Genomic DNA, 26,541 nt, shown 5'->3' with positions numbered 1-26,541 from the left:
TTTTCTGCGATATCTTAATTTCATTTTTAAATCAGACGCAGCAATAAAACAATATGACTGAATTGTTATAAGTGACTTTAGAGATAATATGGAAAAGCATTATCTATTTCCAACAGGACAGTAGAAATTGCTTCGCTGTGTGTGACCTTGATAAAGAGGTCGACTTTAACAACAAGATCCTCACCGTTCTACTCAGAAGCAGCAAAGGTAACATTTATTTACATACGCCACTTCTAGATATATTGCCACATACTCCTTATACCCGCTATGTTGAATCAGTTTAAGGTTTTCATACTGTTACTCCTCAACACCGAATGACTTTGTTCGCATAGGAAAATTAATTACATGCACATGAAACAATACACAAATATAGATCGGAAAAGGTATGACTTTAAATCTTGATACATTGAATAGTGCTATAGATGTGTCTGAAGTGTGTTTGTATTATAGGGCACCCGAAGAGGTTGAGCAGAATTATGAGCCTGGCGGTGGAATGGAACATGCTGAAGAACGAACAGATCCAAGAGCTTCTAACACAACACCTCGATTGTATGTTGTTTTAAAGAAATAATGTATACAGTTGACCATTAGTTAGGGAGCATCCCTATTTTTAAGGGCCTGCTTTTGTCAGTGATGTAAAAGCTCACATGAATATGCAATAATAATGTTTTCAAATCTATGAAGATATCTTACATTATCAAAGGGAAATACAAATACAAAACCCTGATGTGTTATGGAATTTAAAAACATGCTCTGAAAATATTGGGAAAAGTTTCAATTCATTGGTGGTTTTTTTCGTATTCCTTAACTTGGCCCAACGCAACAAACTCATCAACAAGTTTAAATGACCATGCACTTCTCAATATGTGGTGTACCATCCGCGCTTAAGGTACGATTATGGACCCTTTGCATCATGCCATTGATCAGAAGTCTAAGTTGATTTTTAGGTAATCACTGCCATTTCTGAATCAACGCAGCTCGCAATTTTACAATATTCCGAGAAAGTCCCACACACAGTCCCACACGCTCGTTTGGTTCCATGACTGGTGACATTGCATGTCACAGGATAATCTCTATGAGCTCTGTCTGGAGATACTCCTTTACTAGGCGGGTCCTGTGCTGTCTGGCATTATCGTCCATCAGTATGGGACGATATGCTAGCGCAGTAGGATAATATCACGGTACCTTAGCGCATTCAAAGTGTCATCGGGAACATGTTAAAGTCGATAACAGTTCTGAGAAATGCATCTCTAATCCGTAACACTGCCACTACAGTATGCTGTCGTTCCCATAATGTGATTATGGTCGTAAGCCGTACTCGGTCTCCAATCAAGAACCCTTCCGTCGGTATGACACAGTAAAAACGGCATTCATCACTTCAATGGATCCTTCGCCAAGACATAATGTTCCATGAACGTGTACGACACACCACCTTGTACCATGCCTGTTATTTGCCATTTTTCAGCATTCGTTAGTTATCGATGAGCCAGCAACAAGTGTAACAAATACCATCATAAAACGTGCAAATACATCTGTACGCGGCAATCCCAAACTTATGTTTTGTAAAGATATGGGTTCCTCTATTCAGAGCGTGAAATCGCAAAGTACGTGTTCTACTAGATGGTCAGTGATCTATGCAATTTAAGGAAACATATCGGGTGTTACATAAATATTCATTTGTTCGAAATTACAAAATAGTTTTCATTTTTTTTCAAGTAAAAACTGTGCTTGCTAACTTATGACCAGGTGTGGATTATAGAAGGTATGATATAAACAAAGTTCGATAACGGTGGTATTTGATGTACGTGAATATGTGTCATTAATTAATTTGGATACGTTTATTTTACATTTACGGTACCGTTTACAATTATTCATTTCCACTTTATTTTGATTATATATAATAGCAGAAGGTGATCAACTCATTATTGTTCTTTCACTTACGATGACCTCGTTGTTTGTAGCGTGTGACACCGATCTGTTCCACGAGACTCTGCTGACAGCCATTACTACACAGGAGAATCGTCTCGACTGGATAGAAGAACTTATTGGCAAAGAAACTACAATTGTGGATTTCAACAATTTCATTAGCAGAAATCTGCACCTACTGTACGAGAGGGTATGTGTAGTCTAATTAACACAGATAATACCATATTACCATGATCACAACAAAGGTAAACAAAGGTCATGATATTTTGTAACTTGAATGACGTGGAGTGGAGTGGGGAGAGATATCAGTGATATATGACTTGCTTATAATGTTTATACGGTTTTATTTCCATAAAATATGTTTTTGGTTTCTTATATCTTATTGATATATTATTTTCATGACTTTCTCCATGCGTCTGCATATCACAGATAAAGAAAAATTGATAATCGAACACCTCGAAGCATATGTTTTCACATAATAAGTTCATTTACGCTTCAAAACATAAAATGAAACCATTTCTACAATTTGTCAACACCAATTAAATATTTTTAAATGTGTTCATTACATCTGCATAAGACCTCAGCATAGGTTTAAAGCATTTACATGAGAACTTCAGCAAACTGACATTTAATACCAATCGTTGGAATGGTGCCGCTGCCACTGTGGGAGTTATTTCCCTTTCCACACTAATTTTCTGTAATGTACTGAGTATTATTCAACAAAAGTTATTCACAACATAGGTATTTTTTAATATACGGGGTTCAACAGAACGGACCTACGCCTCACTTTTCCTTTAAATACTGGATTCGTTGTGTTTTACTTGGGAAATCATAAATGAAAACTATAAACCAACATTCAAACAGTTCTCTTTGTATTCGCTCCCTACATTGGTAACTGGGTAGGCACTCGGCAGTAACACTATGTATATTGTTGTGCCGCCCAGTAACAATCAGGGCTGTCATGGGATTGATATTGACCGGAGATGTGTTACGATTTAGGTTAAAATCTGTTATCCACATTTAGAGAATGTTGATCAATTTTAAAATCTTTTGTGGTTTGATGGAACACAAGTATACCCATGTTGTTCACCACTGTATGTAAGCCATTCTATTGTACATGTTTCATTAGTGTGTGTTCAGTAGTAAATATGTATCAATATTTTGGATAATGTGATAAGTGTTAATTTGTATATCAATCCAGTCCTGATATATTTTATAGTATGTATTTACATAATTGTTACTATAAGGTATCCATGTATATTATCATATGGAGAGTGTGCTTTCCCTGCAGGCCAATCTATGATGAATATTAAAAGTTTAGAAATGAAAAGGTATCTATGTTGTTGATACATACTTACCTCATGGATATTGTATTACAGGCGTGTTACGATTATGGGATGACAGTGTGGGAAGATATCGCGCCAAACTATCTTCATAGCGATGAAAAGAAATCGAACGATGGAAGAAAATTTGACGAAGTGAAGGCTATATCCAAACGAGAGGTTATAGTTCGTGTGTTGGTGGATTTGTTTGATAGGTATGATGATGACTATATCACTACAGACGAGGAATTAAAGAGGAAAAGAGAAGAGAACGGCGACAACAATAGAACATTACTGCCAGATCGCCATGGCAACTACTCTTATCCGTACAAACATCTCCTTATATGGGCTGTCGTGTTCTTAAGGTACTGAAACAATGGGATATTTTTGTATCAATCAACCGTTTTATAATTTCATTATATGTATTGAACATAAAAGCTTAAAGTGAACAGTCGGGCAAGGATGGCTGAAGTCGGTAAAATTGTGTGAATGTATCCAGTATAATTTCTTATGAAATGGAAAAATAAAATCTCTCGTCAAAATCTGTCTGCGTACGAAGAAATTAATTTAAAGTATGGAAATTCTAAAACGTCCTCCCGGCTCACTATGTCCGTGGTTACATTTCCACGCAGCCTCGCTTTCAATGCTTTCAACTTTTCTTTAATTTAATGGTCAGAACTGGGAAACTAAGCAGAACTTGACCGTCGTATTAATATGTGAGAACTTTTGGAAGGCCAATGAACGCATTTAGACTGGTTTTCTTTGCCCGACTATTTACTTTAAGTGCATCGAGCAATTACAAAAACTCATTATAGGATTGACTTTAACAAAGTCCTTTCTGCTTTCTTATTGTCTTCATTGATCTTTGTTTAGGGAATTCTATATTTTATGTTGCTCTTTATCTGTACATTTTTCTAAATCAGATATCGCGGATTTTCTAATTATTATTTTTTTTAGGTCAGATATCGCTAAAATTGCATGGAAAAAGTTACGTCACGAACCGCTACAGAGCGCTATCGCTATGTGTTTCCTGTCAGAGGAAATGAAATCGAAGATTGACGATAGATTTCAGGACGAGAAAAATCAACTTGGCAAAATTAAAACGTACGTTAGTTTTATTTCGTTACAAGTTGAAGGGACAATACAAAAAAGGTTTGTCAAATGTACCTTGTCCTCATCTGAATCCTTCAACAACTGTTGCATGAAAAACATATTTTGCTTCAAAATATTTATCAAAATAATTAAGCCAATAGATAAGCGACACACAACCATTGTAAACTTGAATTTCAATGATGATGTATAATTAACGGTATTTTGACATTGCAGGATGTTTGAAGATTTGTCTATACAACTACTAAGTGCGTGTAACGTTGGGGACGAGAATCTGACTCAGTTACTATTGTGTAGCCCTTCGTCTATGTGGGGTGGCCTGTCTGCATTACAGATGGCAGCCAGCGGCAAAGTGACGGTAAGTTACCCAACTTTTATCACAATGCAATATTGTATCGTAATGGAGTTTGAAAATGACTTTTAAACAAATTAAAATATACAACCTATCTGCCACAGACAAATACTATTATGAAGGAAATTCAATGCCATTCGATGGTTTAGTGATGTTAATATTATCGTCTTGAAAAAAGTGAATCTATAGGTATTCAAAAATTATATTTACACCATAACTATGCAAGGTTTACAATTGAAAAAAAAACCTGTGATAAATTCTAATGCAGTTGGCTATCGTTTATGTTTACACATGCGAGTGTGTAAACACCAACGGCGCCTCTGCTTGGTCATCTCCAAATCTCAAAATATCTAATGGCTTTCAACTATGGACTACTTTTCATTGCACATTTTCTATTTAATAACATTGAATATACCGTAAAACACCATAATATTAACTCTATATTTAGATACTATATCATGTGGTTGTAAGTTTCCATGGAGGAGAAATGGTCACCACGGAATAAATAGAATGGAAATTATGGAATAAACAAGTTCCCCAACACATGTTAATTATTTATCATATATATCAAAATTCATTTCCAAATTGTAAAATTTTAAGAATAAGTAACTCTAATTTAATAAACTTGGTAAACAACAGTCACTTGTTGGGGAACCTCTATATCTATTATTACAATAAATAGTTTTGTCTAATAATCGTTACAACTGCAATGTTATACTGTTGTAGAACTTTATGGCAGCACAAGCGGTGCAAAAGTTCATGGATGATATATGGAATGGCGGCATATTCGTTGACGTGAAACGGGTAAATTTGGTTATCATGTTCTTACCTTTCTGTGCCCAAGTTTGAGAATCAGGTAAAATAATTATATGAAAAATGAGTGACATAATATTACATTAACAATGGTTTGAAAGAGGTGAATGTTTAATTGTAGATATGGAAAGGAATACTTTGCTAGTTTCTGTACAAAATAATTAAGTGTTGTTAACTTTATGACAGTTTATGGAATTTTGATTGCCATACATAGTTTTTGGAAACATATTTGATGTCAAAGTAACGCATCACTGTAAATAGTACTATGTAAACGTTTCCAATACTTAGACAATATAAAAATATATTTACATTCTATATATTTAGCTAACGCGCCCCATAGAACATATTCTTAGAGGAATTGCTCCATACAAGCATGGTTAACATAAAAACGAAATCCAATCCCTATATGACAGCAGAAATCAAACATTAAAAAAACAACAAAAAATTGAAATAAATACGTTATTATCAATTACTATTTGATCTTTAAATCTTCTAGAAATAACAAACATCCGTCTGACATGGATCCCTGCTATTGTTTGCCTTTTGCTTACAGATGGTGTTGATACTGTTGATACCATTGATGCCGTTACTTGTACTTATGTTTACTTATACATAGTGTTGTTACAATTGTCGATACCTTTAGTTGTCCCTATGTTTCAGATGGTGTTGTTACCTTTAGTTGTTTCTATGTTTCAGATGGTGTTGTTACCTTTAGTTGTTTCTATGTTTCAGATGGTGTTGTTACCTTTAGTTGTCCCTATGTTTCAGATGGTGTTGTTACCTTTAGTTGTCCCTATGTTTCAGATGGTGTTGTTACAATTGTCGATACCTTTAGTTGTCCCTATGTTTCAGATGGTGTTGTTACCTTTAGTTGTCCCTTCGTTTCAGATGGTGTTGTTACAAATGTCGATACCTTTAGTTGTCCCTATGTTTCAGATGGTGTTGTTACCTTTAGTTGTTTCTATGTTTCAGATGGTGTTGTTACCTTTAGTTGTCCCTATGTTTCAGATGGTGTTGTTACAATTGTCGATACCTTTAGTTGTCCCTATGTTTCAGATGGTGTTGTTACAATTGTCGATACCTTTAGTTGTCCCTATGTTTCAGATGGTGTTGTTACCTTTAGTTGTCCCTATGTTTCAGATGGTGTTGTTACAATTGTCGATACCTTTAGTTGTCCCTATGTTTCAGATGGTGTTGTTACAATTGTCGATACCTTTAGTTGTCCCTATGTTTCAGATGGTGTTGTTACCTTTAGTTGTCCCTATGTTTCAGATGGTGTTGTTACCTTTAGTTGTCCCTATGTTTCAGATGGTGTTGTTACCTTTAGTTGTCCCTATGTTTCAGATGGTGTTGTTACCTTTAGTTGTCCCTATGTTTCAGATGGTGTTGTTACCTTTAGTTGTTCCTATGTTTCAGATGGTGTTGTTACCTTTAGTTGTCCCTATGTTTCAGATGGTGTTGTTACCTTTAGTTGTCCCTATGTTTCAGATGGTGTTGTTACAATTGTCGATACCTTTAGTTGTCCCTATGTTTCAGATGGTGTTGTTACCTTTAGTTGTCCCTATGTTTCAGATGGTGTTGTTACCTTTTAGTTGTCCCTATGTTTCAGATGGTGTTGTTACCTTTAGTTGTCCCTATGTTTCAGATGGTGTCGTTACCTTTAGTTGTCCCTATGTTTCAGATGGTGTTGTTACCTTTAGTTGTCCCTATGTTTCAGATGGTGTTGTTACCTTTAGTTGTCCCTATGTTTCAGATGGTGTTGTTACCTTTAGTTGTCCCTATGTTTCAGATGGTGTTGTTACCTTTAGTTGTCCCTATGTTTCAGATGGTGTTGTTACCTTTAGTTGTCCCTATGTTTCAGATGGTGTTGTTACCTTTAGTTGTCCCTATGTTTCAGATGGTGTTGTTACCTTTAGTTGTCCCTAGGTTTCAGATGGTGTTGATATCTTTAGTTGTCCCTTTGTCTCAGATGGGGATGTTACCTTTAGTTGTCCCTATCTTTTAGATGGTGTTGTTACCTTTAGTTGTTTCTTTGTTTCAGATGGTGTTGTTACCTTTAGTTGTCCCTATGTTTCAGATGGTGTTGTTACCTTTAGTTGTCCCTATGTTTCAGATGGTGTTGTTACCTTTAGTTGTCCCTATGTTTCAGATGGTGTTGTTACCTTTAGTTGTCCCTAGGTTTCAGATGGTGTTGTTAACTTTAGTTGTCCCTATGTTTCAGATGGTGTTGTTTCAATTGTCGATATCTTTAGTTGTCCCTATGTTTCAGATGGTGTTGTTACCTTTAGTTGTCCCTATGTTTCAGATGGTGTTGTTACTTTTTGTTGCCCCTATGTTTCAGATGGTGTTGTTACCTTTAGTTGTCCCTAGGTTTCAGATGGTGTTGTTACCTTTAGTTGTCCCTATGTTTCAGATGGTGTTGTTACCTTTTGTTGCCCCTATGTTTCAGATGGTGTTGTTACCTTTAGTTGTCCCTAGGTTTCAGATGGTGTTGTTAACTTTAGTTGTCCCTATGTTTCAGATGGTGTTGTTACAATTGTCGATACCTTTAGTTGTCCCTATGTTTCAGATGGTGTTGTTACCTTTAGTTGTCCCTATGTTTCAGATGGTGTTGTTAACTTTAGTTGTCCCTATGTTTCAGATGGTGTTGTTTCAATTGTCGATATCTTTAGTTGTCCCTATGTTTCAGATGGTGTTGTTACCTTTAGTTGTCCCTATGTTTCAGATGGTGTTGTTACCTTTAGTTGTCCCTATGTTTCAGATGGTGTTGTTACCTTTAGTTGTCCCTATGTTTCAGATGGTGTTGTTACAATTGTCGATACCTTTAGTTGTCCCTATGTTTCAGATGGTGTTGTTACCTTTAGTTGTCCCTATGTTTCAGATGGTGTTGTTACCTTTAGTTGTCCCTATGTTTCAGATGGTGTTGTTACCTTTAGTTGTCCCTATGTTTCAGATGGTGTTGTTACCTTTAGGTGTCCCTATGTTTCAGATGGTGTTGATACCTTTAGTTGTCCCTATGTTTCAGATGGTGTTGTTACCTTTAGTTGTCCCTATGTTTCAGATGGTGTTGTTACCTTTAGTTGTCCCTAGGTTTCAGATGGTGTTGTTACCTTTAGTTGTCCCTAGGTTTCAGATGGTGTTGATATCTTTAGTTGTCCCTTTGTCTCAGATGGGGATGTTACCTTTAGTTGTCCCTATGTTTTAGATGGTGTTGTTACCTTTAGTTGTCTCTATGTTTCAGATGGTGTTGTTACCTTTAGTTGTCCCTATGTTTCAGATGGTGTTGTTACCTTTAGTTGTCCCTATGTTTCAGATGGTGTTGTTACCTTTTGTTGCCCCTATGTTTCAGATGGTGTTGTTACCTTTAGTTGTCCCTAGGTTTCAGATGGTGTTGTTAACTTTAGTTGTCCCTATGTTTCAGATGGTGTTGTTTCAATTGTCGATATCTTTAGTTGTCCCTATGTTTCAGATGGTGTTGTTACCTTTAGTTGTCCCTATGTTTCAGATGGTGTTGTTACTTTTTGTTGCCCCTATGTTTCAGATGGTTTTGTTACCTTTAGTTGTCCCTAGGTTTCAGATGGTGTTGTTAACTTTAGTTGTCCCTATGTTTCAGATGGTGTTGTTACCTTTAGTTGTCCCTATGTTTCAGATGGTGTTGTTACCTTTAGTTGTCCCTAGGTTTCAGATGGTGTTGTTAACTTTAGTTGTCCCTATGTTTCAGATGGTGTTGTTTCAATTGTCGATACCTTTAGTTGTCCCTATGTTTCAGATGGTGTTGTTACCTTTAGTTGTCCCTATGTTTCAGATGGTGTTGTTAACTTTAGTTGTCCCTATGTTTCAGATGGTGTTGTTTCAATTGTCGATACCTTTAGTTGTCCCTATGTTTCAGATGGTGTTGTTACCTTTAGTTGTCCCTATGTTTCAGATGGTGTTGTTACTTTTTGTTGCCCCTATGTTTCAGATGGTTTTGTTACCTTTAGTTGTCCCTAGGTTTCAGATGGTGTTGTTAACTTTAGTTGTCCCTATGTTTCAGATGGTGTTGTTACAATTGTCGATACCTTTAGTTGTCCCTATGTTTCAGATGGTGTTGTTACCTTTAGTTGTCCCTATGTTTCAGATGGTGTTGTTACTTTTTGTTGCCCCTATGTTTCAGATGGTTTTGTTACCTTTAGTTGTCCCTAGGTTTCAGATGGTGTTGTTATCTTTTGTTGCCCCTATGTTTCAGATGGTGTTGTTACCTTTTGTTGCCCCTATGTTTCAGATGGTTTTGTTACCTTTAGTTGTCCCTAGGTTTCAGATGGTGTTGTTAACTTTAGTTGTCCCTATGTTTCAGATGGTGTTGTTTCAATTGTCGATACCTTTAGTTGTCCCTATGTTTCAGATGGTGTTGTTACCTTTAGTTGTCCCTATGTTTCAGATGGTGTTGTTACCTTTAGTTGTCCCTATGTTTCAGATGGTGTTGTTACCTTTAGTTGTCCCTATGTTTCAGATGGTGTTGTTACCTTTAGTTGTCCCTATGTTTCAGATGGTGTTGTTACCTTTTGTTGCCCCTATGTTTCAGATGGTGTTGTTACCTTTAGTTGTCCCTAGGTTTCAGATGGTGTTGTTAACTTTAGTTGTCCCTATGTTTCAGATGGTGTTGTTTCAATTGTCGATACCTTTAGTTGTCCCTATGTTTCAGATGGTGTTGTTTCAATTGTCGATGTTACCTTTAGTTGTCCCTATGTTTCAGATGGTGTTGTTTCAATTGTCGATACCTTTAGTTGTCCCTATGTTTCAGATGGTGTTGTTACAATTGTCGATATCTTTAGTTGTCCCTATGTTTCAGATGGTGTTGTTACCTTTAGTTGTCCCTATGTTTCAGATGGTGTTGTTACCTTTAGTTGTCCCTATGTTTCAGATTTCAGATGGTGTTGTTACCTTTAGTTGTCCCTATGTTTCAGATGGTGTTGTTTCAATTGTCGATATCTTTAGTTGTCCCTATGTTTCAGATGGTGTTGTTACCTTTAGTTGTCCCTATGTTTCAGATGGTGTTGTTACCTTTAGTTGTCCCTATGTTTCAGATGGTGTTGTTACCTTTAGTTGTCCCTATGTTTCAGATGGTGTTGTTACCTTTAGTTGTCCCTATGTTTCAGATGGTGTTGTTATCTTTTGTTGCCCCTATGTTTTAGATGGTGTTGTTACCTTTAGTTGTCCCTATATTTCAGATGGTGTTGTTACCTTTAGTTGTCCCTATGTTTCAGATGGTGTTGTTACTTTTTGTTGTCCCTATGTTTCAGATGGTGTTGTTACCTTTAGTTGTCCCTATGTTTCAGATGGTGTTGTTACCTTTAGTTGTCCCTATGTTTCAGATGGTGTTGTTACCTTTAGTTGTCCCTATGTTTCAGATGGTGTTGTTAACTTTAGTTGTCCCTATGTTTCAGATGGTGTTGTTACCTTTAGTTGTCCCTATGTTTCAGATGGTGTTGTTACCTTTAGTTGTCCCTATGTTTCAGATGGTGTTGTTACCTTTAGTTGTCCCTATGTTTCAGATGGTGTTGTTGCAATTGTCTATATCTTTAGTTGTCCCTATGTTTCAGATGGTGTTGTTACCTTTTGTTGCCCCTATGTTTCAGATGGTGTTGTTACCTTTAGTTGTCCCTAGGTTTCAGATGGTGTTGTTACCTTTAGTTGTCCCTATGTTTCAGATGGTGTTGTTACAATTGTCGATACCTTTAGTTGTCCCTATGTTTCAGATGGTGTTGTTACCTTTAGTTGTCCCTATGTTTTAGATGGTGTTGTTACCTTTAGTTGTCCCTAGGTTTCAGATGGTGTTGTTACCTTTAGTTGTCCCTATGTTTCAGATGGTGTTGTTACCTTTAGTTGTCCCTATGTTTCAGATGGTGTTGTTACCTTTAGTTGTCCCTATGTTTCAGATGGTGTTGTTACCTTTAGTTGTCCCTATGTTTCAGATGGTGTTGTTACCTTTAGTTGTCCCTATGTTTCAGATGGTGTTGTTACCTTTAGTTGTCCCTATGTTTCAGATGGTGTTGTTACCTTTAGTTGTCCCTATGTTTCAGATGGTGTTGTTACCTTTAGTTGTCCCTATGTTTCAGATGGTGTTGTTACCTTTAGTTGTCCCTATGTTTCAGATGGTGTTGTTACCTTTAGTTGTCCCTATGTTTCAGATGGTGTTGTTACCTTTAGTTGTCCCTATGTTTCAGATGGTGTTGTTACCTTTAGTTGTCCCTATGTTTCAGATGGTGTTGTTACCTTTAGTTGTCTCTATGTTTCAGATGGTGTTGTTACCTTTAGTTGTCCCTATGTTTCAGATGGTGTTGTTACCTTTAGTTGTCCCTATGTTTCAGATGGTGTTGTTATCTTTTGTTGCCCCTATGTTTCAGATGGTGTTGTTACCTTTAGTTGTCCCTATGTTTCAGATGGTGTTGTTACCTTTAGTTGTCCCTATGTTTCAGATGGTGTTGTTACCTTTTGTTGTCCCTATGTTTCAGATGGTGTTGTTACCTTTAGTTGTCCCTATGTTTCAGATGGTGTTGTTACCTTTAGTTGTCCCTATGTTTCAGATGGTGTTGTTGCAATTGTCTATATCTTTAGTTGTCCCTATGTTTCAGATGGTGTTGTTACCTTTAGTTGTCCCTATGTTTCAGATGGTGTTGTTATCTTTTGTTGCCCCTATGTTTCAGATGGTGTTGTTACCTTTAGTTGTCCCTATGTTTCAGATGGTGTTGTTACCTTTAGTTGTCCCTATGTTTCAGATGGTGTTGTTACCTTTAGTTGTCCCTATGTTTCAGATGGTGTTGTTACCTTTAGTTGTCCCTATGTTTCAGATGGTGTTGTTACCTTTAGTTGTCCCTATGTTTCAGATGGTGTTGTTATCTTTAGTTGTCCCTATGTTTTAGATGGTGTTGTTACCTTTAGTTGTCCCTATGTTTCAGATGGTGTTGTTACCTTTAGTTGTCCCTATGTTTCAGATGGTGTTGTTACCTTTAGTTGTCCCTATGTTTCAGATGGTGTTGTTACCTTTAGTTGTCCCTATGTTTCAGATGGTGTTGTTACCTTTAGTTGTCCCTATGTTTCAGATGGTGTTGTTACCTTTAGTTGTCCCTATGTTTCAGATGGTGTTGTTACCTTTAGTTGTCCCTATGTTTCAGATGGTGTTGTTACCTTTAGATGTTTCAGATGGTGTTGTTACCTTTAGTTGTCCCTATGTTTCAGATGGTGTTGTTACCTTTAGTTGTCCCTATGTTTCAGATGGTGTTGTTACCTTTAGTTGTCCCTATGTTTCAGATGGTGTTGTTACCTTTAGTTGTCCCTATGTTTCAGATGGTGTTGTTACCTTTAGTTGTCCCTATGTTTCAGATGGTGTTGTTACCTTTAGTTGTCCCTATGTTTCAGATGGTGTTGTTATCTTTAGTTGTCCCTATGTTTCAGATGGTGTTGTTACCTTTAGTTGTCCCTATGTTTCAGATGGTGTTGTTACCTTTTGTTGCCCCTATGTTTCAGATGGTGTTGTTACCTTTAGTTGTCCCTATGTTTCAGATGGTGTTGTTACCTTTAGTTGTCCCTATGTTTCAGATGGTGTTTGTTATCTTTAGTTGTCCCTATGTCTCAGATGGTGTTGTTATCCCTATGTTTCAGATGGTGTGATACCTTTAGTTGTCCCTATGTTTCAGAGGTGTTGTTACCTTTAGTAGTCCCTATGTTTTAGATGGTGTTGTTAACTTTAGTTGTCCCTATGTCTCAGACGGTGTTGTTACCTTTTGTTGCCCCTATGTTTCAGATGGTGTTGTTACCTTTAGTTGTCCCTATGTTTTAGATGGTGTTGTTAACTTTAGTTGTTCCTATGTTTTAGATGGTGTTGTTACCTTTAGTTGTCCCTATGTTTCAGATGGTGTTGTTACCTTTAGTTGTCCCTATGTCTCAGATGGTGTTGTTACCTTAAGTAGTCCCTATGTTTTAGATGGTGTTGTTATCTTTTGTTGCCCCTATGTTTCAGATGGTGTTGTTACCTTTAGTTGCCCCTATGTTTCAGATGGTGTTGTTACCTTTAGGTGTCCCTATGTTTCAGATGGTGTTGTTAACTTTAATTGTCCCTATGTATCAGATGGTGTTGTTTCAATTGTCGATACCTTTAGTTGTTCCTATGTTTCAGATGGTGTTGTTAACTTTAGTTGTCCCTATGTCTCAGATGGTGTTGTTACCTTTAGTTGTTTCTATGTTTCAGATGGTGTCGATACCTTTAGTTGTCCCTATGTTTCAGATGGTGTTGTTACCTTTAGTTGTCCCTATGTTTCAGATGGTGTTGTTACCTTTAGTTGTCCCTATGTTTCAGATGGTGTTGTTACCTTTAGTTGTCCCTATGTTTCAGATGGTGTTGTTACAATTGTCGATACCTTTAGTTGTCCCTATGTTTCAGATGGTGTTGTTACCTTTAGTTGTCCCTATGTTTCAGATGGTGTTGTTACCTTTAGTTGTCCCTATGTTTCAGATGGTGTTGTTAACTTTAGTTGTCCCTATGTTTCAGATGGTGTTGTTACAATTGTCGATACCTTTAGTTGTCCCTATGTTTCAGATGGTGTTGTTACCTTTAGTTGTCCCTATGTTTCAGATGGTGTTGTTACCTTTAGGTGTCCCTATGTTTCAGATGGTGTTGTTACCCCTATGTTTCAGATGGTGTCGATACCTTTAGTTGTCCCTATGTTTCAGATGGTGTTGTTACCTTTAGTTGTCCCTATGTTTCAGATGGTGTTGTTACCTTTAGTTGTCCCTATGTTTCAGATGGTGTTGTTACCTTTAGTTGTCCCTATGTTTCAGATGGTGTTGTTACCTTTAGTTGTCCCTATGTTTCAGATGGTGTTGTTACCTTTTGTTGCCCCTATGTTTCAGATGGTGTCGATACCTTTAGTTGTCCCTATGTTTCAGATGGTGTTGTTACAATTGTCGATACCTTTAGTTGTCCCTATGTTTCAGATGGTGTTGTTACAATTGTCGATACCTTTAGTTGTCCCTATGTTTCAGATGGTGTTGTTACCTTTAGTTGTCCCCATGTTTCAGATGGTCTTGTTACAATTGTCGATACCTTTAGTTGTTCCTATGTTTCAGATGGTGTTGTTACCTTTAGTTGTCCCTATGTTTCAGATGGTGTTGTTACAATTGTCGATACCTTTAGTTGTTCCTTTGTTTCAGATGGTGTTGTTACCTTTAGTTTTCCCTATGTTTTAGATGGTGTTGTTACAAGTGATGCCCTTACTTGTGGCCACACCTGTCATGAAGGTGAGGGTTCCCTACATCCTTGAGAGAACAAACAACCTGGACGAGACTTATGGAAGGCGAGGAGGGTCAACCAAACTCTTCATGCGAACGCTACAAAAGTTTAACCTCTACTTCAACTCTCCTAGAACCAAGTTCTTTTACCATAACGTACGTCTTGGATCCTTACTTTAATAGACATGAGATAATAGCACATGGGCGAATACATCACATTGCGCTTAGAACAAATTACCAAGTTATTTACTAATATTTTATGCATTCTACGATTTATTGCACTATAATTCAATTATACCAACGGAGCTAGAATGACTCAATGCATTCAAGCTTTCTCGATATATAACGAACTCGTTAACACGATATATCATAAGTGAATGCTAGTTTCTAACAAAGCTGAAGCAGAACGAAAGATTTCTGAAATTCAATTTTTCATGGTTTAAACTTTTCAGATGACGTACTTCATATTTCTTGGATTGTTCGTTTACATGGTTTTGGTAGACTTTAGGAAATACTCCGTTACAATGATAGAGAGTTTTTGTCTGGGATGGATCCTTACCCTGCAGATTGACGAACTGTATACTGTAAGTGATATTTGTAGTGCATTCAATAGCACAGTTTCAACTGTATACTGTAAGCGATATTTGTAATGCATTCAATAGCACTGTTTTAACTGTATTTTGTAAGTAATACATGTCATACATTCAATATCACGGTTTGGTTGGCAGGTAAAGTGCCTTATATGAATATAATTCTACTGTGTTTGACTATCACAATTTAAAATCCATTCAAATCAAGTTTGCTATTACAATGAATGAAAATCATAGATCATGAAATAGTTAAAATATTGATGTATAATCCAAAGCCTATATTTAAGTTAATATTTGATTTATGCGATACCGTTGGATTTGTGGGATTGTTTTCTACTCTAGTTGGGGATATTTCCCACGGCCGGTTGGAGAGCGACAGTCCGGGACATTCTAGGAGTGACTAACGTTGTGGAGACATTAAACGCTCTGCTGTTTGTCGCCGGTTACGTAGTTCATTATGTGGAACCGGAGACGACCTTCACAAAGATCGCTTACTCAATCAATCTGGTCATCTTCCAGCTAAAAATCTTCAGGGCGTACATAGTCGATCAAACGCTAGGTCCACAGGTCGTTATGGTCAAAGAAATGGTGAGGAGTTTATCATAGAAGTATAGTTACATATTCACCTCAGCACCACTACAACACCTTACCAAACACATTCAGCGTTCACCAGTGGGTGATCTTTTTATTTTGAGGTCATTGTCATTGTGACGGCACAATTGTCTATAGCAACAATCATAAAATACTTAAAAATGGTGTACCCTTGTTCTAACATATCATATTTTATGATATTGTAGGCAGCGTTCATGTTTTATAACATTGTAGACGGCGTTCATGTTTTATAACATTGTAGATTGTGTCCATGTTTTATAACATTGTAGATTGTGTCCATGTTTTATAACATTGTAGACGGCGTCCATGTTTTATAACATTGTAGATTGTGTCCATGTTTTATAACATTGTAGATTGTGTCCATGTTTTATAACATTGTAGATTGTGTCCATGTTTTATAACATTGTAGATTGTGTCCATGTTTTATAACATTGTAGACGGCGTCCATGTTTTATAACATTGTAGACGGCGTCCATGTTTTATAACATTGTAGATTGTGTCCATGTTTTATAACATTGTAGACGGCGTCCATGTTTTATAACATTGTAGATTGTGTCCATGTTTTATAACATTGTAGACGGCGTCCATGTTTTATAACATTGTAGATTGTGTCCATGTTTTATAACATTGTAGATTGTGTCCATGTTTTATTATATTGTAGATTGTGTCCATGTTTTATAACATTGTAGACGGCGGCCATGTTTTATAACATTGTAGATTGTGTCCATGTTTTATAACATTGTAGACGGCGTCCATGTTTTATAACATTGTATACGGCGGCCATGTTTTATAACATTGTAGATTGTGTCCATGTTTTATAACATTGTAGATTGTGTCCATGTTTTATAACATTGTAGACGGCGTCCATGTTTTATAACATTGTAGATTGTGTCCATGTTTTATTATATTGTAGATTGTGTCCATGTTTTATAACATTGTAGATTGTGTCCATGTTTTTATAACATTGTAGACAGCGTCCATGTTTTATAACATTGTAGATTGTGTCCATGTTTTATAACATTATAGATTGTGTCCATGTTTTATAACATTGTAGACGGCGACCATTTTTTATAACATTGTAGACGGCGGCCATGTTTTATAAAATTGTAGACGGCGACCATGTTTTATAATATTGCAGATTATGTCAATGTTTTATAACATTGTTTACGGCGACCATTTTTATAACGTTGTTTACGGCGACAATTTTTTATAACATTGTTTACGGCGACCATTTTTTATAACATTGTTTACGGCGACCATTTTTTATAACATTGTAGATTGTGTCCATGTTTTATAACATTATAGATTGTGTCCATGTTTTATAACATCGAGACGGCGTCCATGTTTTATAACATTGTAGACGGCGGCCATGTTTTATTATATTGTAGATTGTGTCCATTTTTTTATAACATTGTAGACGGCGTCCATGTTTTATGATATTGTATACGGCGTCCATGTTTTAGAACATTGTAGACGGCGACCATGTTTTATAACATTGTAGATTGTGTCCATGTTTTATAACATTGTAGACGGCGTCCATGTTTTATAACATTGTAGATTGTGTCCATGTTTTATAACATTGTAGACGGCGGCCATGTTTTATTATATTGTAGATTGTGTCCATTTTTTATAACATTGTAGACGGCGGCCATGTTTTATTATATTGTATACGGCGTCCATGTTTTAGAACATTGTAGACTGCGACCATGTTTTATAACATTGTAGATATTGTCCATGGTTTATAACATTGTAGATTGTGTCCATGTTTTATAACATTGTAGACGGCGGCCATGTTTTATTATATTGTATACGGCGTCCATGTTTTAGAACATTGTAGACTGCGACCATGTTTTATAACATTGTAGATATTGTCCATGGTTTATAACATTGTAGATTGTGTCCATGTTTTATAACATTGTAGACGGCGGCCATGTTTTATTATATTGTAGATTGTGTCCATGTTTTATAACATTGTAGACGGCGTCCATGTTTTATAACATTGTAGACGGCGGCCATGTTTTATTATATTGTAGATTGTGTCCATTTTTATAACATTATAGATTGTGTCCATGTTTCATAACATTGTAGATTGTGTCTATGTTTTATAACATTGTAGACGGCGTCCATGTTTTATAACATTGTAGATTGTGTCCATGTTTTATAACATTGTAGATTGTGTCCATGTTTTATAACATTGTAGATTGTGTCCATGTTTTATAACATTGTAGATTGTGTCCATGTTTTATAACATTGTAGATTGTGTCCATGTTTTATAACATTGTAGATTGTGTCCATGTTTTATAACATTGTAGACGGCGTCCATGTTTATAACGCTGTAGATTGTGTCCATGTTTTATAACATTTTAGACAGCGTCCATGTTTTATAACATTGTAGATTGTGTCCATGTTTTATAACATTGTTTACGGCGTCCATGTTTTATAACATTATAGATTGTGTCCATGTTTTATAACATTGTAGACCGCGGCCATATTTTATAACATTGTAGATTGTGTCCATATTTTATAACATTATAGATTGTGTCCATGTTTTATAACATTATAGATTGTGTCCATGTTTTATAACATTGTAGATTGTGTCCATGTTTTATAACATTGTAGATTGTGACCATGTTTTATAACATTGTAGACGGCGTTCATGTTTTATAACATTGTGGACGGCGGCCTTGTTTTATAACATTGTAGATTGTGTCCATGTTTTATAACATTGTTTACGGCGTCCATGTTTTATAACATTATAGATTGTGTCCATGTTTTATAACATTGTAGACGGCGGCCATGTTTTATAACATTGTAGATTGTGTCCATATTTTATAACATTGTAGATTGTGTCCATGTTTTATAACATTGTAGATTGTGTCCATGTTTTATAACATTGTAGATTGTGTCCATGTTTTATAACATTGTAGATTGTGTCCATGTTTTATAACATTGTAGACGGCGTTTATGTTTTATAACATTGTGGACGGCGGCCATATTTTATAACATTGTAGATTGTGTCCATATTTTATAACATTGTAGATTGTGTCCATGTTTTATAACATTATAGATTGTGTCCATGTTTTATAACATTATAGATTGTGTCCATGTTTTATAACATTGTAGATTGTGTCCATGTTTTATAACATTGTAGACGGCGTCCATGTTTTATAACATTGTAGACGGCGTCCATGTTTTATAACATTGTAGATTGTGTCCATGTTTTATAACATTGCATACGACGTCCATTTTTTTATAACATTGTAGACGGCGGCCATGTTTTAAAAAATTGTAGACGGCGGCCATGTGTTAAAATATTGTAGATTGCGTCCATCGTTACATTGTAGATTGTGTCCATGTTTTATAACATTTTAGACAGCGTCCATGTTTTATAACATTGTGGACGGCGGCCATGTTTTATAATATTGTAGATTGTGTCCATCGTTACATTGTATATTGTGTCCATGGTTTATTACATTGTAGACTGCGTCCATGCTACAGTTCCTGTTGATATTGCTGATATTTATCGTTGCCTATGGGACGTCTAGTCAGGCCTTGCTGTATACAGAGCGACATCCCTCATGGGAGATTCTACGGGACATTTTCTATCAACCCTACTGGACTGTGTATGGTGAGGTAGGACTCGACGAACTCACAGGTACTTATGTCACCATCATCAGGGCGATTATATTTTGAGATATATCTTCATGTGTACATGCATTTGGATTATGTTTTTTTTCAAAAATACTCACTACACTGGAATAACAGTGACCTTTGGTTTACTAAATGGCGACAAAACATCTATTAAGATTATTTCTCATGACAAACAATGATAGCATAGTGATGGAATATGGTTGAACGACACATACATTCACAGTAAGAGTTTTTATCGCAAGGTGTAACCAATAAAATCACGACGTATTTAGGCATGTTGCCGGTTAGGACTTTACCAGTGTTTTATATATTGTGGTGGAGCCTGTTTTTGTATATGTTATAATTTGTAGATGACCCTGACTGTGATGACGATGCCCGGTTCTGTAGGAAGCAGCATGGCCTGGTCTATATATTCCTTGGTATCTACATATTGTTGTCCAATGTCCTTCTACTCAACTTACTTATTGCTATTTTCAGGTAACTTGGAACTCTTTGATATTGATCATATTATATAAAATATAAAATAGAATATAAAATGAAAACTGGTGATTATATGTCCATTTTAAGAAAATTGTAAAATTGATTGTATACAGTAATAATACACAGCCAGTATTTCAGTATAAATATGTACATTACAATGGACGATTGTTTTCCCTTACAGCAACATTTACAACGTGATTTTCGAAAAGACCTCAGCCATATGGCGGTACAACATGTATTTCCTGACATATGAGTACCAACTAAAGACAGTTTTCGTACCTCCTTTCTCAATCCTAATTCACTTTCTGAGATTCCTGAGGTACATTCTGTGTTGCAGATGTAGAAAACAGAATCTAGGAAACCAAATTACTCTAACAGGTACGTTAATGTAGACTTACTACAATATAGGGGTTATCGCCCTTTACCCAATTACATATGTAATAGGCAATATTACGAAACGGTGGTCAATCTGCTGTGAATAGTTTAAACGAATACAAATGTGTATTTACTCTTGGTATTATATGAATATACGTTAACGACAGAAACCGTTGTACAATAACAATGAACTACATACAAGGAAAGAATTACTATTTACAATTTATTTTATAGGCGTAGAATTATGTTAGCGACATAATTAGTATTTGAATATCCCAACTGAAAGGTCTGAATGCGTTGTCATCGTTATTCTGTTTTAGACAATGAATATCATCGTGTCAATCGCATGCAAATCGAAGAGCGAAAGAACATGTTTCAAAAAGAGGAGAAGGAAACTCAGACATCACTGACAAAGCAAATACAAAAGATTGTTAGCAGGTCGGTATACATGTTAAATGTATGAATCCTATAAGGTAGTTGGCCAAACAAGTAGTATCAATATATTCCCGATAACGCTGGATCCTTTTAAACGTATATAATGTACATGTGCATACTATAAAGTAGTGCTATAATACTCAATGGTTTATTAGCATCACTCTAAAGGACAGACATTTGTCTCTCAACTAATGATTTTGTTATGATTTTATTTAGCTTTAGCTTTGTATAACAATTCTTATAATTCATAATAAAATAGGCTAATAAATGTTCTTCTGTATTTTGTTTGTAACATGTCGATTATATTTTTATAAACCAGACTGGATAAAATTGAGGAAACCTTGAGTGGTGACCATATGGATATGACCAACACTGTCAAGCTTGACCGACATAACTCCAAGCGATCATTAAGGGTAAAGTTCATCCCTAGTATACATCACGTTCACGGTTAAAGGGACTTCACTCTGGTTAACCAAGCATTTAGATGACTTTTGACATACATAATCGAAGCGTTTGTCGGTGATGCATATAAACGTATACAGTATAATACATTCTCTCATATCTACACATGTAATAATGGCCGATCTAGGAAAATACACTCATGTAGCCTGATGCTCTATTGTATTGCTAGTGATGCAATAAAGCCTTGTGACGTCAAAGCGTCAACAAAATTACTATTTTCTCGGTACAATTTTAAGAGTTTTGGACTTACTTTAAAAGATACAAACATGCGGAATTTGCGTTTAAAATTTCACGCAATTATCATGTATAGATGATTGACATGCACTTGCGTTTTTTTTCGAATTTATTTCAAAATGGCGGAAAATCATAGCAGTAAAATTGCAATAAAACGTTGAGGTATGGGAGAAAAAAAACTTGAGATCACAAAATGTTGCACAACTCACGGCAAGCCTCGGGTTTTACGACATTTTGTGACCCTTGGGTAGAATATCTATCCTTCATATCCACATAAGAAAGAGTCTTATATAATTTATCCAAGTAAAACACAATACTGACTTTTAGTTTTTAATCTTATTCAAAACATGTTCTTCTGGTTATCAAATGTAATGTTTATATTTATATATTGCAGGGCCCATCACATGCTGTTATGTTCACTACGATAAAGAGGCAAGGCAGCACTGAACAATTTCAAAAGTCGACGTTAGAAAATCTACAGAGAAAATTGGAAGACAATGAAACCCACCACGGCACTGAAAATGACCATAAAGTGATCAACAGTAGAAAACAGAAAAGACTGGAGCGGAAGTCTATGCGAAAACGAGACACAGAATCAGACAACGAACATGATGGAGAAACGAAAACTGCATTAGAGAAACACAGCACATGGCCTAATGTTATCGAGGTAAACAAAGCCGCGTCGACAGATAAACACCAAGATCGACAAAAAGAAGAAAATACGCAAAGAGAGACAGAGAGCAACAGGGAAGTTTTCTTGAAGAAAAATAATAAGATCGAACCGGAAAATATAAATACAAATCAATTAGGAGAAAAACATAAAAGAAAAGGAAAAGCTAGTAATTCCGAGTTGACCGCGCTGAAAGATGAAATTTTAGGTACATTTGAGTATAAGAAAACAACAGGAAGGAAGAAGGAAAAGAAAACAAAACAAAATGACATTGCCGATAATGCAGAGATTTTAACAAAAGACATTGGTGCCACCTCTTTAGAAGGACATGAGAGACAAGAAAACCAAAAACGAAGAAGTCGAAAGAAATCAGACCGAAGGAAAGATGGATCTTGTAATGATATTGAAAACATAACATCAAATGTTGCTCAGGACTTTATAGAAAATGATTTTGATGTCAAAGTCACCCGACTTCCACAGCCAGATACAAGGGCGAGAGAGTTTAGGAGGACATCTGTGAGACGTTCAAGGAAAGTAAATGGTGACGAAAGCGAGGCGGAATTACGGAATTTAGAAAAAGACAGCACTCGTGTGCTTCACGGCATTTCCCCTTATTTGTCTTCATCTGACAATGAAAGCAAAGCATAAGATGTTCTGTTTCCTTTGTTAATCCTGTATTAAAACAGTATGTGCAAATATACCAAAACAGCAATCAAAATTATCATAAAGAATACAATGATGATTACAAAACGGTAGATACAATAGTGTTCTACCACAAAAGATCGGTGTTATTCAACACTCGAGATATAAAAAAATGGTAGCTGTTGATCAGCAATGTGTTTATACGACACTTGGTTTAAAATTTGTACGCATTGTGATTGGATTACACGGTGAACTTTGATCGAACTGTTTTTTTCCTGTGTCGTGTCATCATTTACCAACGTCATCAATAATCGAGTGACGTCATGCTATGTTGTGATCGCCGATTGACGTCCACACTGCTGTTCGGCAATTTTGTGGTCATTGTGAGGATTTTACACGGACTTGATTACAATGGTTTGATTTGGCGGGAAATAGTTTTATATAGTATGAGAATGAATATTGTATGGTTGAAATAATATTACAATTTAAATTCAAAACGATGTTTAATGATAAATAATTTACCCTTAAACTGCTATTAATTAGAAGAATTTCATAACATTGGTTTTTTGTCAAATTATGACTTTAGAATATTAATTCGTCTCCATTTTCTGATGATTATATCACCATAATTTATATGCATATTTCAGCAAATACACGTTACCTTATCATGACTGTAGCTCTCTCTGTTAAAAGTTCATATAATTATGGTTGAAAGAGGCCATATGACTCGTGGATGATGAATATGGAATTTATTCCATACACGTAAATTAATTTTTCAAAATTACAAAAGACGCTCGCAGAAGCTCTTGTCTTTTAAAACTTTTAACTATTACTAATTTGCATGGAATGAATCCCATATCCCACAACCCTTCGTTGTGTTACCTCTATTATTTGATAATACAATATTGGAAACCGATGGTGCATCTTTGTGTAATATATTTATTAGAATTTAGAGATAAAACTACATTTTTTTTTCTATTTTGCTATATAACCACTGTTGACCAACTCGTTTCGTTTAAAGACAGCATTTTATAAGGGATTTGTTCAATCACTTACTGTATATTGATATTTCTACTAAGGATATCACATACATGTAAGATTGTGGACACACGGAAATATATTATAATATAAAAAAGGTTAAATGGTGCTTCCTGAATTGTTTGTGGAATATTTTTGTGGCTCTGAGCTTTCAAATAAACTATATTTCGTATGTATATAAATAATATTGCTAGTTAGCATTTGTGTTCTGTTTAAACTTGAAAATAGCAAAAGGAGTATATGTTAAGTGAAATAAATAAGATTACTTACGTTTTCTCTATTTCTTTCTCCCGATTTATGTTTCAATTAACTAGTTATTGTTTTTTAAAGATACCTATGTCTTCTTTTTATGATATGCCCTGTTAGGGAAAATAACATCTTATATTTGCTTGTTACAAAATACGTATTTATGTACCTTTCTATTTACTTTTCTTTCCCCTATTTATAGGTTGTCAATCAAAGTAATTTTAAAATTAAGTTTCTCAATGGAGCAATATCTCTGAGTGTGCTATGTACAATGCTATAGCTATGGTGTATATCAAGTGTAGATAAATTCCATACAGCTGTAATACTGTGTACACATTCACGATCGTATCCATGATAGACTCAGAACCATGTATAACTTGCAATTGTCTTCTGTTTTTATGTAATGTATATGACTCTTTTATGATTTAAGATGGTTCCTTATACACTGTGGTTTCGTTTGGAAACTTGAAAGAAAACTACATCACACGGGAAGTTTATTCTCGCATGTTTTTACTGTTTTATTTGCCTTTTAATGTTCAACAATACATATACAATTCGATGATATCATGTTTGATAAGTGAGTTTAATTTTCAACCAAAATCCATTTTACTTTTAAAATACGCAACATGGATGTTTATTATTTTTGTCATGTTCTAACACTACTTGTTACTTGTTTACATTGAACTTTGTAAAAGTATTCTCCACTAATCAAAAATTTACATTTTATTTGCCAAATTCAAAGCAGACTTCCATTGAAATTTGCAAATCTGTCCGGTATCATCATGTTGAATGAAGCCCTGTGTCATGTATATATATGCATAACGCATTATTTGATACAATTAGGTAATAGATGAAAGCACACTTAATATTATGAAGAATAAATAAGTTATTTGATAAAGCCTTTCTGTGATATGAATGTAATTATTAAATGGCAAAGATCATATGAATACATTAAAATGTCTAATTGAAATTGTTAATTTGCTTTGTTGTGTTGATATAAGTTTATCATATTTGTTTGTCTATATCTAACATAATTTAAACCTCAAACATCATGCAAAAATCGACGTATTCATTATGTAAATTTGACATGATATAAGGAAGGACCATATAGGAATTGACCCCTCTATATGTGTAACCATTGTTTGTGTGGATGTACAACGCCGCAACTCAGTTAGGATCAGCGCACACACAAACGTATTTGAAGTCGAATAAAGGGCCTAACCCTAACCCTAACCCAAGCCTAAACAATATGCGAATAAGACCACAAGCATCGATGAAATAAGTGTGAAGTGATGATAATACAGCTAAGGTCATTTCAATTTCCAAATATTTTATTGACAAAAGATGTTAACTGTCAATAGACATCAGGCATAGCCTATCTTAGTCTTCTCCTGACATTGGTGGTAACAAACAAACAATTATATAAAACATATATACATATATTTATGAAAATAAGTGCAGGTAGCTCTGATGAGTAACGATATAATTTTGATCATATTTATTGTAACTCTGTAAATCATCATTTAATTTTCATTTTGTAAGGCCATTAACGGAGGTTGATCTACTTGTACATGTGCTGCATGCTTGAATTTCTATCCATTTGTAATCTCTAATGATATTACGCTGTGAGTAAACTATCATCCAATACAGTTAACGCTAGACTTATTTGTGATTCAGTAGGTTTGGTCAAACCGTGCAGGATTTCTCAGAAAAAAACGATATCCAATATATACGTCTTATATGTGTTCATCTCAAATGTTACCAAAGACTACTCAATGAGGTACACGATAGTTTATGTTTTTATTAATCAGAATATTCGAAAGAGAAACACAAACTCTATGACATATACCTTGATATAAGTTCTATCATTTTCAGGATAGTAAGTTTACTGATAGGAAGTAACTGTCAGCTATAGCAATAGATTCAGGAAATTATATGATGAATATTGTAAATCGACGTTTCAGGATAAATATACTTTGATGTGAGTAATTCATTTTTAAGCATATATGATAACATATCAAATATAAAGGTGCTTTTGTCAATATTTAAAACATCCTTTTCCTTGTTAGATGATGTAAACAGTATTTTATCTCGATAGAGACATGAACACTTTTTAACTAAATTATGTAAGTGGATAAGAAACCTGTGTAACTACAAATTAATCTCAATGTGTCCCTAATAAATTGGTTTGTCGGGTCTCGATGATATAAATCTAAGATAAACGGTGAAAGTCGTATCTGTCCTGTTACCCTCTCCATCAACTCTTATGGTGTCCACGTGCCCTGTCAACACTTCCGTTAACAACAAAGTTTACTGCGA

General features: G+C 35.4%; 1 protein-coding gene across 1 annotated transcript in view; it reads left to right on the top strand.

Annotated features, from left to right (window-relative positions):
* LOC138334249 (transient receptor potential cation channel subfamily M member 8-like) overlaps positions 1–25,199 on the top strand; it is a 55,507-nt gene extending 30,308 nt beyond the window's left edge. Inside the window, exons 11-26 of the mRNA XM_069282870.1 lie at positions 117–207; positions 451–549; positions 1,962–2,116; positions 3,306–3,613; positions 4,206–4,352; positions 4,575–4,716; positions 5,437–5,514; positions 14,746–14,943; positions 15,240–15,371; positions 15,720–15,965; positions 19,470–19,644; positions 19,991–20,117; positions 20,302–20,498; positions 20,816–20,933; positions 21,250–21,343; positions 22,021–25,199. Coding sequence (XP_069138971.1) covers positions 117–207; positions 451–549; positions 1,962–2,116; positions 3,306–3,613; positions 4,206–4,352; positions 4,575–4,716; positions 5,437–5,514; positions 14,746–14,943; positions 15,240–15,371; positions 15,720–15,965; positions 19,470–19,644; positions 19,991–20,117; positions 20,302–20,498; positions 20,816–20,933; positions 21,250–21,343; positions 22,021–22,944 — 3,231 coding nt within the window. The 3' untranslated portion in view covers positions 22,945–25,199. The remainder of the gene's footprint in view (positions 1–116; positions 208–450; positions 550–1,961; positions 2,117–3,305; positions 3,614–4,205; positions 4,353–4,574; positions 4,717–5,436; positions 5,515–14,745; positions 14,944–15,239; positions 15,372–15,719; positions 15,966–19,469; positions 19,645–19,990; positions 20,118–20,301; positions 20,499–20,815; positions 20,934–21,249; positions 21,344–22,020) is intronic.
* The last annotated feature ends 1,342 nt before the right edge of the window (positions 25,200–26,541 follow it).

This window comes from Argopecten irradians, chromosome 11 (assembly GCF_041381155.1).
Source record: "Argopecten irradians isolate NY chromosome 11, Ai_NY, whole genome shotgun sequence".
Lineage (NCBI taxonomy): Eukaryota > Metazoa > Mollusca > Bivalvia > Pectinida > Pectinidae > Argopecten > Argopecten irradians.
The sequence above is the reverse complement of the archived record's forward strand: the minus strand, read 5'-3'. Positions and strand labels throughout refer to the sequence as shown.